We start from the raw sequence: 15,135 nt of genomic DNA on the forward strand, positions 1-15,135 counted from the left end.
ATAAGAATCTTGGTTCGATCTGTGAATTGTTGACCTTGGTTCATGAGTCGAATTGGATCGCCACCTACGTAGCGATCTACAGCCCTACTATTTACAAATGTAGTTCACCTTCACCCAAAAGTAGCCAGGACAGGCTCCAGCAACGGCACAACAGCAGGTTAAGAATATGGTTGGATACAATAAAGCAGGCCAGGCCAACCCCGATCCTCAACACCCACAACCAAACCTGCTTTCCAGTCCTCCCTGACCAACTTGCTGCTGATTAGATGACCGGTTGGCCAGCCCTGCAATATATATTAATTTTGCTTTTTTTTTTATATATATTGGCAACCTTTGACTGGAAGACTGTAGGTTCAATTCCCGCCCATGTGTTGAAGTGTCGTTGGGCGGTTACAGGTTGTTGTCAGTGTTCTGTAGAGGAGCTGACATCAGTGTGTGAATGGGACTGTGACTGTAAAGCGAAGAAGGTAGAAAAGCACTTTAGACGTATACACCACTTTACTTTTTCAACGTCTAACGTTAAAATACAGTAAATGGACTTCAATATTTTTTACTTTAAAAATTTCTATCTTTGAGTCTTTGTTTAGTCTGTTTTGGGAGGATTTTTTTATTGACCTCAAGGTATTTTTAACTAATCCACTGTTGGAAACTTTGTCTTTTTTAAACTTCCATTCATTAAATAAATTCATGTAATAATTTCTTCAGCACATGAATCTGCTTTTTCAAAGGCGTCTCTCCTTTTCCCACAAAACTCAAACTTGTGAATATTGGGGTGCATCCCTATTTTTGCTTCATCAGATTGTCTTCTCCTTTAACCATAGGTTTTTTTGTTTTTAATCAAATAAAATAAAATGTATTTCATCTATCAAGGCTTTGTCAGGACCCTTAATTTCAACAAAATTCCTTTTTTATTCTAAAATGCTCCGGATGAAATGATGTCCTTTCTGGTCAGTGTTGACCTAGTTATATAAAATACATTTATAAAGTATTTAGAGCCAAAATTCAAATCAATTGTGGATTTCTCTCCTCTCCCAATCATGTCAGCTTTAGGGGATGCTCATTTGTCCAGGAAAATTGCAACAAAGCAAAAACAAAAACATGGGATGTCCAGAAATGTGAAGGCGCTTCCTTTATTTGACTTGGAGAGGGCACCATAGAAAGATTTACGGTGAGCTTTCCATACTGACAAAATCACTGTTCTTCTGCTTCCCTACATTTACCCCTAAATCATCTAACATGAGCTGTTCCACTGACGTATTCATTCCCAATCCTATCGATGTATTTCATCAGACTAAAAGATTCTTGAGGAATAATTAAATTATCTGAACAGATTAGATTTGACTTTAATTCAATCATTTCAGACCCTGAACTTTACTCTTTGGCTTCAAACTGCTGATAATGAGTGCAAGTCTGTCAAGTTTGTTCCACAAAATGTTTTGCAGTTCTGAACCAGAACAACATGTTCTTCAGCTCTCTGTGGCGAAAGTTCAACAAAAACCCTGGAAGTGCTGTTGAATTTTCATCTAATTTGATGTTTTCATGAAAAGTCCAGTTTACAAGAAAGAAATGCAAAATCAAATCAAGTTAAAAACGAAAATTGTGTCATTTCAAAAAAGGGAAAAATGTCATAAACACTGTTTTAACAATAGTAAATGAGTGATACTGCAGGTTTTTGGATTGCTTAGCTTTAACAGAAAGAAACCTTTGACAAAACTCAGTTAAAGAGCAGACTGACGGTGAAAAACATGAGCTCCTGTTGGACCAAAGCAGCACATCTTGACGTGCTGAATAATGGAAAAACCCAGTGTCACTGCCTGAGGTATAAGCTTTTAAAAAAACTTTTGATGGGAAATATATTATATTTTAATAGATCAAAATTATAATAAAATATCTAAATGTAATAAATAACTGAAAAAGTTAAATATAGTGGTTTGTTTTAACAAATAGCCAAATCTTTGAGTGAATTATCCAATAAGTCCTAAAATACTTCTTTGTAAATGTAAACAAAAAATAATGTTTCAAATTTATTAGTGGAAGGTTTTTATTTTCAAAAAACATATTTTGATTTTTTCAAATTAGAATCTTGAAGATTTGAACTTTTATTCCAAATACTTTATTATTTCTTTTGGGCACAATCCTTTCTAATTAATGGAAATAATAATAAACTTTTTTTTGTTAAACTGTATAATGTATTTCCATATTTTTAATTCTATTAAACGACATTTATACATTTAAAACTTACCTTAATTTTTTAAAGGCATTTGAGCATTTTTTTGAATAAATATTCAAATTTAATACAACGATTTCTTCATTTTTTAAAATGTTTACAAACTTACTAAAGATAGTATTTTTAAAAATATATTTTTTAAAATAGCTGGACATATTTTTACAATCATAACTTTTGTGTTTTATTGATTAAAAAAAGCCTAATTTAACAGGTTTAACTTGTATACTTGCATCGTGACCGGACACCCTACCTTGCTGTCAAACGACAAAAAGTGACGTGATTGACAGCTTTTCTAACCAATCAGAAGTCACGCAGCCCAGGATCTTTAAAGCTTCTGCTAATAGTCTTTGTGTGAAGGCGGGGAGCTGTTGGCTCGGCTAGTTTGCTGGTTAGCAACAAACAGAAGGTTACGAGTTTAAAAATGTGGATTTCTTGACCACTACGCGGGCTTTGCGGAAACGATAGCGGGGCTAACTATGTCGGGGTGCCTAACCGGAGCTTGTTGACTTGTTCTGGAGTGGAACTCAACGCTATTTGGGACGTTTCGGTGCGTTCAGGGTGACAGCCTCGCTTTCGGGTCGTTAAGTGGCGATGCTTAGCTGATAGCTGCGTCATCATGTTGCTTCCGACTCGAGTTAACGAAAAGAAATCCCAAGTTAACGCCAGAGGTGAGGCTGCCCGCCGTCATCCCGCTCCGGAGGCCACTTGCGACCTTTGAACTCCATGGAAGACGGACTGTCGGCGAGAGGTTGGCGGTGAACGGTGTTTACGTGGACGTTGTTGTGACTTTACATCACTTGGCTCCGGATAGTTGGCGCAATTCCGCCGGCTCGAATCAGCTTCACTTTGGATGGACTGTCAAACGTTATCATGGAGGCGAAAAATAACTGGAAAAGGTCGACATTTTTGTTCCAGGCAGGAGTGTTACTAAGATGTTGAGATGTTTTAAAGTGAGAAGTGATGCTCTCATTGACAGCTACGATAGAAAGCAGGCTGCTGGTTCTTATCTTGCTTTCTTGATGATTTTTGAGACATTGCACTAAATGATTTTTTAATTTAGATTTAAGGAGGTTTTGTTTGCTGTCACTAAACCCACGTGGAGTAAAAGTTCTGGGATCCAGAAGCGACCAAAAGGGGTGTTTCTATTTTATTTTATTTATTTATTTTCTCTGTCTAACGGGACACCAAACCGGTAAAAATGTCCGGTGACTGTACCCACATGAACGCTCACTTCCCCGCCGCAGAGATATTTAGCCTGTCCAAAGCCTGTCCGGATGGAGACCGCGTTGTCATGGAGCCCGTGGGGAGCTCGAGTGGGCGTGAATCCCCCGCGCGCTTGTCGGCCAACTTTGAGGTGATCGACGGGGTCGTGTACCGCAGGAAGCTGGAGAAGGGCTACATCAACTACCGGGAGGTTCTGGGGGATGACCGCAGACACGAGGCCATCTCCACCTTCCACCAGCGGCGACCCGGACTGAGGCACCTCTCCCTGGAAGAAACCTACAAATGTGTTGCGGACAACTACTGGTGGGAGGGTATGTAGCTGTGCAGACTTTGTGTTTTAAATCAATAATCAAAATCCAATTGTCGACATATTTTAATTGATTGGATTGACGCTTGATGGACCTGATGAGTCCAGATGGTCCTGATCTCATTTTAGAAATACAGTATAAAACACAAAGTATAGTCATATTAGTGAGGCACCCATTAAAAGTGATCAAATATCAGACCAAAAATGCTGCAAAAACTTTTAAAGTCTCACTCCAATCATCGTTTGATCTATTAAAGTGATCTTTTATTTATGTTTATGCAATTTTTGTGCAAAATCCAAAAACGTCATTTTCCAGGACAGCTTCTGCAAAGAGGCTGTTGTTCATTCAGGAATAAGCCTTCCCTAACTTCCCATTATCCCTTTGTTTACACTATTACTAGCTTACAGCCCCTCACAACCCCAAATTAATGACAACAAAAATGGCAGGCAATATTGGAGCTATCCAGTCAAACAGTTTTGATCCAGATGCCAGCTCAGACAGGGAAAACAAACGGATCTATTTGTCTGCAAGTGGATGCATCAGAATAGATCTTGGGGTTGTAGGTTCTACATCACACCTACAAGGTTTTTCCAACGCCATTCTGTCATCAGCTCTTGATTCAGTGCAATTTGAAAAAAGAAATACTCAAATGGAATTTGAAGCTAAATTTTCTTTATATATGCCCTATATTACTCGAAAAATTGCCACCAGAACATGTTTAAAAACACCAAAAACATATTTTTGTCTTTAATGTAACACGTTTCAAAATTTAAAATCAGTATATGATGCCCTTTGTATTTATTATATGTAAATTAATAACTAAATGATACCATTTTTATGTATTAGCTGCAAATTATTTGCTTTTGTTTATTTAATGAATGATGCACTGATCTTAGAGAAGTTACAATTTCATTGTACATGCAAAAATGACAATCTTTTCATGAAGTAAAGCAGTTTGTACAAATCCAGGAAACAGAATGAATAATATTCATAAACCATAAGAAATAACTATGTTTCTGTTTAGTCACACTTTACTGTCTGGACCTGTACTGTTCAAATTTGTCTAAGTGTTCTCAATTATGGCAGAATGCACGGGAGTAGGGCTGTGGATAGTTACTCAGCCAATTCAAAAATCAACATCAGTGATTCACAGATATTGATTCTTAGTATTTATTATTTTTTTGTTCAATGGTTGCTGTATTTATAATCACTTTTTATACACTTTATTTAGAACACAAGATCAGAATCAGTAAAACATAAGATAGTTAAACAAAGATTTTTAAAGAAAAAAATCGAATTGATCACTTTGAACGATGTCATATTCAAAGTTTCTTCAAAAAGTTAACTTCAGCAGTAAACAATACATAAATGCCACTGTTATTTTTCTCTCATTTCACACTAAATCGTGAAATGTCCTCCACGGTTTTTCCATCCTCAACCTTTCACTACAGTTCTAGTAAATAGATGAAGACACAAAAATGTAACTACTAGAAAAAAACTCAGTCCTCTCATCTAAACGGACAACAATCTTTTCAACAGACTTGAGTGCAGACTGACTTTTACACTTTAGGCGTTTTCTGGTGCCACTTATCCGCCATTCTAGCTGACAGTCATATGATGTCACACAGTCGTTTTCAGAATTTTTTTTTCCAAGCTGAACTTCAGTCATACTTTTTTCATCAATAAAAAAACACTCAATGCTTTTATTGTGAAAACGAGAACTTTCACAGACATTTTTTTAAGGTTAATTTAGTTTATAAACTAAAAATCCAGCATTATACTGCATTTTGGAGCCATAATTTTACTATACTTTACTATATTCATAAAGATTAGCAATCTTGGACGTCACAAACATTTGTACTTGTTTTTTTCTGGAACAAATTGCGACTATCCGAGTATTCAGATATTCATTACAGCCCTTCATGATTAGTCATTACTGTGATAATTCCGTCTATTTTTAAACCTTTTATGTCGTTTTACTGTGCAGCTCTGTACTTGTGTGACTTATTGCTTTTGTTGTCATGTTTGCTCAACTGTTTGCCCAACAGGAATGTACTTCCAGATCAGAGACTTTGTCCTCCGCTGTCCGCGGTGTCAGAGTCAGCACAGGAAGAAACTGGAGGTAAGACATCTGTTCCCTGCTGACAGCCAGCTTTGTTCCAAGACTCTTTGCTCTCTTAAATCTAATTTTCTCACATTTTAATTTGACTTTTTTCCCCCTCACTTCCTTCAAACATGGGTTTTCTTGTGTGCATGAATCCCTGCAATGATGGCTCTCTGTCGTCTCCTTTCAGCAGCTGAAGGGCAGGAGATGTGTGACAAAGATGATGGCCAGTCATGGCACTGATGTGCTGAGCAAGCTGAGGAGTCAGCGGGAGGCGGGTCTTTTCTGTGACATCACCCTGCGGACTAACGGGCGCTCCTTCTCGGCCCACAGGGCCGTTCTGGCGGCCGTCAGCGACCACTTTCAGGAAATATTCACAGAAATGGATTCCAGCAATAAAGCAGACATCGATCTCACTGGTGAGCTCTTCCAGCAAAAAACAGTCATATTTTTTAACATGCCCTTGAATTTATTTTTTAATTTTGATTGCATGTAAAGAGTTTTTGAGCGTTAGCTCACTGTGGTAAAAAGAGGAAAGCATAATAAGTGAAGCTATAAATCACCATGGTAACAGTTAAATAACCACACAGCCTCTATTGTGTTTCAGCAGAGGTAACAAAAGTACAAGTTTCACACTGATGTTGGTCACTGAGTTTATTTAAAAAATAAAAAAGGGATGATGGCTTTTTTCCCAATGTTATTTTAAATATAACATAAAGTTTACATTATTTCTTATATCCAATGAATTCTTTTTTAGGTCTTTAATTTGTTCTAACATGATAATTAGATATGAAGATGACACCAATTAAAGTTAAAATTATGCTTTAAAAAATTTTGATTTTTGTGCCTACATGATAATTGAATTGTTTAGACACATTTACTGATATTTAGTTTTTTTTTCTTTTCTTTTGCATTTCAAATATCTATTTACTCCCAGTTTGATTTGTTTACTGTTTTCATTGACTGTTGATTTATATTATATGCAGCCTGGAAACAATCTCTGACTTCTCAGTCCAGTTTTTGTCTCCTTAACCTCCTGTAAAGGAGCAGCTTTTAGTCAGTTTTTCAAATTTGTAAACTTTATATGAATAAACGTATAAAAATATGTAAACATAGATCCAAAAAACACAACAGGCTGAATCTTGTTTTCAAATTTAAACCTCCAGCAAGTGCCGCTTTGGTCTTGATGCTTTTCTGGTCTATAGCTTAATTCTTTTATGTCATCCCAATTACAAAAAAAAGGAAACCCAAAAAATAAATGTGATTTTTGTATGTTTCCACTTTACTACCTTCTTCCTTACAGCTTCAATTGGTTTAAATGCTAAAACAAAAGTATTCCAACAATTTAGTTTAGGATGTTATCGTGTCAAAAAAATGCAAAAAAACTGTTATTCTTACGTTATTGATGATTAATATGTCAAATAGCAATATAACAAAGGATTATATGCAGTCTACTGTAGTATGTCATGTAATGAAACTGAGTAAAAATTTGTATTTGCAAAGTATAGCAAGTTTAGGCTCGTTTTCTTCAGTTTAAAACCTCGTAGGAGGCGCCGCGTCTTACTTTAGCCTTTATGACATTTGGATTTGCATGCATTACCTTTCATTTTGTCTAATAATAAATATGAATTATGTCTAAGATTTGGAATGAAAAAAGCAAAAATATAAAAAGACACTAGCATCTCTCAAAATGTGAGTTTTTTTTTTTTTTTCTTCGTATTACTTTTGACCGAAGCTCAAATAAATTATTTTCGAATTGCTCTGTGCCAAACAGGATCATCTCAGTGCAGCTCTGCGCAGCTAGTAACCAATGTTGTGCAGCACAAGATTATAATTTTAACTCATAAAAGATAAAACTTTTTAGCAAAGTTTTTCTTTGCATATAAAATCTGTTCATTCTGGAGTTGAGCAAACAAGGCGTCTTCAGGTAAACAGGGATGTTAAAAAAACTACATAGTTTGTCATCTATGTGCACCTCAGCCATCAATTTATAAATGTAACTTATCTAAATAATTAAATGCTAATTAAGTAATCGCTACTTTAAAAAAATTACTATTATTTTATTTTTCTTCTGCCAGAGAGCCATCATGGAGAATTAAAGAGCCACAGGTTGCAGACTCCTGTCTTAGGCTAAAGGCCGAGTACACAGTGGATGGGTTGCCTGTCTGTTATAAAATCAAACTATAATTTTGATGTTTCTTTTAATAAATGGTATCTTAGTAAACTAATGTTTGAGTGTTCCCTCGCTTATCCCAGGAGTCACGTACTAAAAAGAATTCACGATAGGTAAAATCTGCAAAGTAATCTTTATTATTTACAGTCATTTTAGCTGTTTTAATGCTTTAAAACCGCTCGACACACACTTTATACACTTATCTCAAACAGACGGGGATATTTTCACACATTCAAAGCTTCATAAAAAAATAAGTCCAGTATTATAGAATATCGTGATCAAAGATTTATGTAGATTTTGCAAGATGAACACATTGTAATCTGGAGACACAGTACAGAGGAGATTGAATGACAAGTCTACAGCCAATCAGGACACAGCGTAAAATAATAGTAAAAAAGCAAGCGAGACCACAAAAGCTGAACCACAAAATAGTGAAGGAATACTGTATGTAGAAGTTCTTGATAGACGAGCCTATGGTTCCAGTTCTACTGTTGACATCCATCTCCTGTTTAAACTGCTGCTTGTTGGATCCTGAAATCTATTTTGTCTCTCAGGTTTCAACGAGGATGGTCTCCTGTCTCTGCTGGACTTCTCCTACTCCTCCACTCTGTCCGTTCGTCAGGAGGACTTGCCGGAGGTGTGCGCCATGGCTCGCCACCTGGGCATGTGGCCCGCGGTGGAAGCCTGCTCCGCCCTCCTTAAAGAGCAGGAGCGGCAGCTCCATCCGGGCAAAGCCTTCATCTCCGCTTTGGGACTGGACAGCATGAACGACGGCTTTAGTCTGACGCTGGACGCGTCCGACGAGTCGTTGCACGAAAGTCCCAAACGGAGTCTGCGCAGAATGCCAAAAACAGCCGGCCACAACGGCCTTCCTCAGAGTCCCGTGCACAGGATGAAGCTCATGGACTTCAAATCCCCCTCTTCGAAAAAGGCTGCTATACCCCGTCACGGCTCCTCCCAGAGCTACTCCCCCATTTCCCCATCAAACACCCGTCTCCTCCGCTCCTCTCCCGGAGCTTCCAAGGAGGTTCAGAAGCTGCTGCCTGTCCCAGAGACCCCCCGGAGGAAGCGAAAGCCTCACCCCATCACTCAGCTGTCACGCACATCCAGGCTGAGACCCAACACTGCCTGTAGTCCTGTGAGAGTCAAGCAGGAAGGAGAGGAGGTGGGAGAGGATGAGGAGGATTATGCAAGAGCGCAGGAGAAGTACAAGCTCATGAACGTGCTGGGGCTGCAGCGGACCGCCCTCCTCCCCAGACCGGAGGACCTGATCGGCTGGAGGCAAAAGAAACGACTTCGGAAGTTGAAGGCCAACAACTATTCACTAACCAAGAGGCGGAAACCCCGGCTAGCCTCCCCAGTGTTGTCATTCAGTGACATTCCTCTATCAATCCCGCTCTGCAACCCGGTGAACACCAGACTCCTTAAAAAGTCTGTTAAGTCTAAGCCTGTGGGCTCCGTGGAGCAGATAACTGCCAAGAGGAGGAAAAGTGTCCCGCCTTGTGTTCCTCCCTCAGACCGGAGCATGCGGAGTAAAGGCGTGCTACCCGACCTGTTCCAGCGCTCTTCCTTTGGCGGGAGGGAGCTCAGACAATCGGTGAGGAAGGGCGACGGGGGGCGCTCTCGAGCCCAGCAGCCTCTCCGACGGAAAGCCAAGCAGCCTCTGGTGAGAAACACTATCCGGATCAAAGCCGAGCCGGCCGAGTGCTCCATCTCAAGCCTTAGACCCTCGCCACAACGTCACCTCGGATACACGGCGAAGACGCGGGGCAAGACGCCGCCGGTGAGGGAAACTGTGAAAACGCTACGTTACAACAGCAGCCGGATGGTCGCCAAAAGCAGACGAGGCCCCACAAAAGAGACGGTCAAGATGAAGGTCAAGTCCAGAGAGAAGGCGGGACTCCAGGGCACAAAGGGCGCCGTGGGAGTGGCAGCAAAAGTAAAGGACGCTGAAGTGAACGGGCTCCAGTTTTCCCAACATCTGCCCTACGGCCACCCCATGTACAAAGCCATTAAAGAGGAGCCGGCAGAGCCGGTGCCAGTGGTCGGGCCTTTCCCCGATCCTCCCTCACCGGACCTGGGCAAACGCCAGAGCAAGCCCCCCATCAAGCTGCTGGACTCTGGCTTTCTGTTCAGCTTCTGCCGCCCGACGGGGGGGCCCATGTCGGCGCTGAAGAAGGAGGAGGAGAGCGTGGACATTTGCCTAACGCGCTCAGTGTCGCAAGGCGGGCAGAAGTTCGAGGCGGAGGAGTCTCCACACCGGAATCTGAGAGCCAGGAGGAGGCCTGTCCTGCCTGCGGTGAAGAGGGAGAGGGAGGAGAGGACGCTGACCCAAAGCCACCCTCGGAGACACCCCCCCAAATCTCCAAAGACCCCCTTAAATCTGGCCAACTGTTCCAGGTCGCAATCTTCACGGACAATGACAAAGGTACACAGGGCCTCATTACAGAGTCCAGCTTAGATCTGTGACATAAATGTTTTAGGTTTTTGTTGATAAAATCTCTCCTCTCATCCGTAATTACCCCTCCAGCAGCAGTCTCGGCTCTTAGAAGTGGGTGGCCGGAGCTGCTCCATGCTGGATTCAGTTCGTCGAGCTCGCCTGAAGCAGCTTCGGGGGCCTCGCAGTCAAGCCCCCAAAGCTCCGAAGTCGGCCCACGCCTGTCTGCAGTGCTCAGCTGCCTACAAAGATTGTGTTGCTCTAATTATGCATCGCCTCAGGCACATCGAAGGGAAGCACTGGCCGTGTCCGGTAAGCGCCGCCCTGCTCGGCTTTAGGAACTGAAAGCGCTTGACTGTTGCGGGTGGAATCGCTGTCCAGCTGAGGCGCTTTAAGTCCAGGGACGGCGCCAGCGCCTCTTCTTCAATCATTTCTTTTTTGAGACAGAAATAGCAGACATTAGGGGTCGGGATTACAGTCAGCAGAAGTTAGGCTTTGTAAATTCATTTATCCTCGCGGGAAGTCCTGCTTTGAGTTGAACTATAAGAGAATTTAAAGCCCACAGGCACCACCTGACTTGCTAAGCCCCTCCCTCTCTTCCTCTGCCATCCTGCTCAAAGCTTTTCTGTTGGTTTAATCTCCATAGCAACCATTTAATGTTTTGGTCGCCTATGGGTAATGAACAGGTTGATGTCATTTTTAGAAAAAATCGGCAAAAGTAAATTTTTTTCTATTTCCTTGACAACAGAGGTTTTTTGTTAGCCACGCCCACATTCTTAATATGTTCATAACGTATGTCATATTGTTGCATTCCACTTGAGCCGAGGATTCATGTATTATATTATCAAAACATTCTGATAAAACATGTGAGCAACAGGAGCTCGCCACGCTGACGCCATTCAAAACAACAAACTTTCAAACCAACATTTTATCCCAAAGATGCTCAAGAATTTAAAAGATAGATGGAAATTTTTTGTTTTGTAAAAGGTAGTAAAAGTCAATTAAAAAAATCCAAGATGGTGGCTTCTTCTTGAGGTAAAAAAACGTTATATTGGTTATGTCCGAATTCCCACCTAATCACCAACTACTAAAAAACTATATAGTATCTAGTGCCCTAAATTTTCAAAGTAATTTGGACACCATGCTCAGTACTTTGTTTTTCTTTCTAAACGGTGAATAGGACGTCACTGGTTTCACAAAGTGAAAATCTAATCAATATGAACATTTTAAAACGTCAATTTATGAATCCTCTGTCTTAAAGTGTGCATAATTTGTTTTAAAAATTGCATTAAAACACATTTTTCTGCTGAAATTGTTCAAACACAATGCATTGTGGTCTATATTCGCTAATGTTTGCATTGATGATCCGACCCATATTTTATGTATAACGTTTGGTCACAATTCTTCTTTGATATTTAGCAACAAATAAATCAGCACCAAACAAACAAATCTGCAGCAGGGATGTAGCTGCGGTTTATTTCTGATGCAGTTTTCTGTTGATCATCGTCATTGTCCTTCATCTCTCCGCCTCACCCTCCGTCTCATCTTCTCTGCAGCTCTGCAGCAAGACGTTTTTCCGACTGAGAAATGTTCGCAATCACATCCGCACCCATGAACCCAAGCTGTATAAATGCCGCAGCTGCATCGCTGCTGGTTCTTGAGGCGGCCGCTGGAGGACGGATGCAGAGGTAGGTGAAAAGGATGTGAGGCTGCTGAATGAGTTTGAAGGTTGATGGGAGGATTTCAGTCTGGGTTCTTTTTTTTTTTTGGTTCCAATCCGATTCTGAGTTATTTGGTTCAGAGATCTGATTGGCTGCTGGGTATTGATGCTCAACTAAAAAAGAAGTTCTGGTCACATATCCCAAATATTCTATATCACTGCAGGCTTCTTTGAAACAAACTTTTCCTTTATCTTCTGGACAAAATAAGCTGTAAGATGTGAACTTTCTCTCTGAGCTGATGCTTTATTTAACCTATTGTGGCGATCAGAATATTTATCGCTTTCCTAGTCAAGGTCTGCCGCCTCAGCGACGTGCTCTCCTGTTACCATGACACGAAGCAGGAGACGGTCGCTTCTGACGTGTAATTAATCTGGGTTAATAAATATTGATGCATTATTTTTTTTTATTAATTGCGTACATTAGCACGTTAACGTTGATGGCCCTACACACAAACCCACAGTCTCACAATTACGCTTTCTGTTAAATTCAAGTTGTGCGAATAAACACTAATTAACTCGTGATGTCATTCAAAAACGCAGATGTGGACAATAGTTTGATTTACAGCTTGAACAAAAAACATTGTGTATCTATCAACTAAAAGAATAGTTACCTGTTAACAAGTAAAATCAGAGGATAGTTAAATTTTGTGACTGTAGGTTAAATATGACTTTCTTCCAAAATTGTTGTTGAATCTTGAATATTATGACGAATATGGGTGTAACAGATCACAAAGGTCACGGTTTGGATCGTGTTTCAGATCAGTAAAAGTAAAAAACAACAGGAACAAATAACGAGATAAAAGCCTAAAATTAATCTTTGAAAAGTTTCAAAAACGTATATTTGATAAAACATATACACAATACCTCAAAGCATAAATATACTCTCAAATATATTACATAAAAATTGCTTATTGGGGCTTATTTATAAAAACAAAATATCTAGCTAAAGCGTGTCGTTTCTGATGCCATATATGTGTTTTGAGACCAAATCTACAAAAACTGGGACAGAAGAATCCTTGAAAATAGTTTTGAAATGACCAAATCTATCTGCAGTAACCCAAAAAATCCACTTTTTTTTCTTGTGTGCCCCCATCCCCAATGTCCAAATTAAATAATAGATAAAACAGTTGAAATTAAACTTAAATTATATATTTGGCACTGGCTGATTTATTGAAATTGTGGGAACACGTGTACCGAACCGTGGCTACTGATCCGTATGGACCAGGGATTATCTGTGATCCGTTACACCTCTAATGATGAGTATTCATAACTAGCTCATATCAAAGTAATCATTTATTCGTCTCTGTTGATTTTGAGAGGTTATCTGTTTATTTTTATGAATCACTTTTTCCTTGTGTTTTCATTTTGTAGACGCTCCCTTGGCACCATCTCACTCCTGTCTCACTTTTATTCTCATCTAGAAGAAAAAAAAAAGATTTTTGTTTTTACTTTTTTACTTTGAAGATCATCAAGACAAGCCATAAAAGCACAAAAGTCACTTGCTGTCAGTCTAAAACACTTATTTAAGAGTTTTGGAAGCACAAAAATGTGACTCTGTGTGCCTCCTGTTTAAACTTATGCCGTATTCTGCTGTACTTTAGGGCAATAAAATACTGCGATCCATTTATGACTTTAGAGTATTCATCTGTATTTATTAACTTGAAACATATAGCACTAATTATCATAAGGATAAAAAAATGGATGCAACATCTGGTTTCAATTCATCAAGAAACTACCTGATTGGGCTGATTTCTGATCATGTGATCGGATCAAGACATCATTAGTCCTTGATGACTTTTTTGCGTTAACAGACGTATTTGTTTCCCAGGTCGAAGGCCGCTGGCGTCTCACCACCAGAGAAAAGCCTGAAGGATCATGATGGATCTGCAGCTTCTACAAACCGTCACACATGAAGCACAACGGTCCGTGGAGAGGCGGCTCTCCTCTCTGTCCCGGTCACAGCCGCTGGTTTAATTTTATATCTTAAGTTAAATACCAAACCAAAATTGCTGTTCCTGTTTGCTTTTCAATAAATAACAAAAGGTTAAACTTGAACATTTACACTCAGGGGCGGGGAATGTGATGCCGCGGCGTCCACAGATTTTAGCGTCACAGTTGTGTACAGAATCCGTTGTAAAGTGATTGTTACAGCTGTCCCTGCTATGTATGGTTACCTTTATTTTTCTATGTATAGGCGATTGTCGAGTGCACTTATTGTAGCTTGGTGTAAACCTAAGAGGCGGTGATGAAACTGAAGGTTTTTGGGGGGTCGGACGGTGAAATACTTGAAGTGATGCAAGCGCTGGAGCCTTTCCTCTGAGTGTCTCAGTCAGTCTTTGTCCTTCGGTGTGTTAACTTCTAAACAACTAGTCCTTTTGTATCGGTCTTACTACTCTCAGCCAGTCCATGAGTTGGGGTTTGAACTTTACAGGGAGGGGGGCAGTACGGTGACGCCACTGCATGCACATTTGCAGATCATTTCTAGTCCACTGTTTTTCTAAGGCTGGCTGTTTTAAAAAGGGAAACGTGTTTGGTTTTAATGTGAATTTCTTAAAGTTATTGACTGCATATTGACAGACGTTTTCCTTAAAACACCTTTGCTCTACTTAAAAAGTTCTACTGAGTAAATGCAATGTGCACATACAGAGATGTTTATGTATCTTGAATTGATTTTAGAAATAAATGAGCTGTCTCTTGCTATCTGTTTAAAGAAATAAAATAATTTTGCCTTTTATGTTTGTGTATTTTTCCTTAGAGTTCACTTTAGTGATAGAAAATGTTAGGAAATGTTTATAAATAAAGTAAAATTCTAACATAAAGTCTTAAAGCTAAATGTTTTTTAAACCTTTTTTTGCCGTGAAAGCAACTAAATTAAGAAAGGTCCAACACTTAATTTTTAATTAAAAAATGTAATTGTTTTTAACTTTTAAATAGTACATTCA

At 39.7% G+C, this 15,135-nt stretch overlaps 1 protein-coding gene across 3 annotated transcripts; it reads left to right on the forward strand.

Moving 5' to 3' along the window:
* The first annotated feature begins 2,559 nt into the window (after nucleotides 1–2,559).
* Nucleotides 2,560–14,927, forward strand: si:dkey-229b18.3 (zinc finger and BTB domain-containing protein 11). 3 transcript variants are annotated; one of them, XM_024286621.2, is made up of 7 exons: nucleotides 2,560–3,762; nucleotides 5,808–5,881; nucleotides 6,054–6,282; nucleotides 8,591–10,464; nucleotides 10,567–10,785; nucleotides 12,030–12,161; nucleotides 14,022–14,927. In XM_024286621.2, the coding sequence occupies exons 1-6, from the start codon at nucleotides 3,426–3,428 to the stop codon at nucleotides 12,132–12,134; spliced, it is 2,838 nt and encodes a 945-aa protein (XP_024142389.1). In that variant the 5' UTR covers nucleotides 2,560–3,425; the 3' UTR covers nucleotides 12,135–12,161; nucleotides 14,022–14,927. The 3 variants fall into 3 exon arrangements, with proteins under 3 accessions (XP_024142389.1, XP_024142390.1, XP_024142391.1); XM_024286622.2 differs by having other exon boundaries at nucleotides 10,570–10,785; XM_024286623.2 differs by having other exon boundaries at nucleotides 6,057–6,282.
* The last annotated feature ends 208 nt before the right edge of the window (nucleotides 14,928–15,135 follow it).

The sequence above is a fragment of the Oryzias melastigma genome, linkage group LG21, assembly GCF_002922805.2.
Source record: "Oryzias melastigma strain HK-1 linkage group LG21, ASM292280v2, whole genome shotgun sequence".
Classification (NCBI taxonomy): domain Eukaryota; kingdom Metazoa; phylum Chordata; class Actinopteri; order Beloniformes; family Adrianichthyidae; genus Oryzias; species Oryzias melastigma.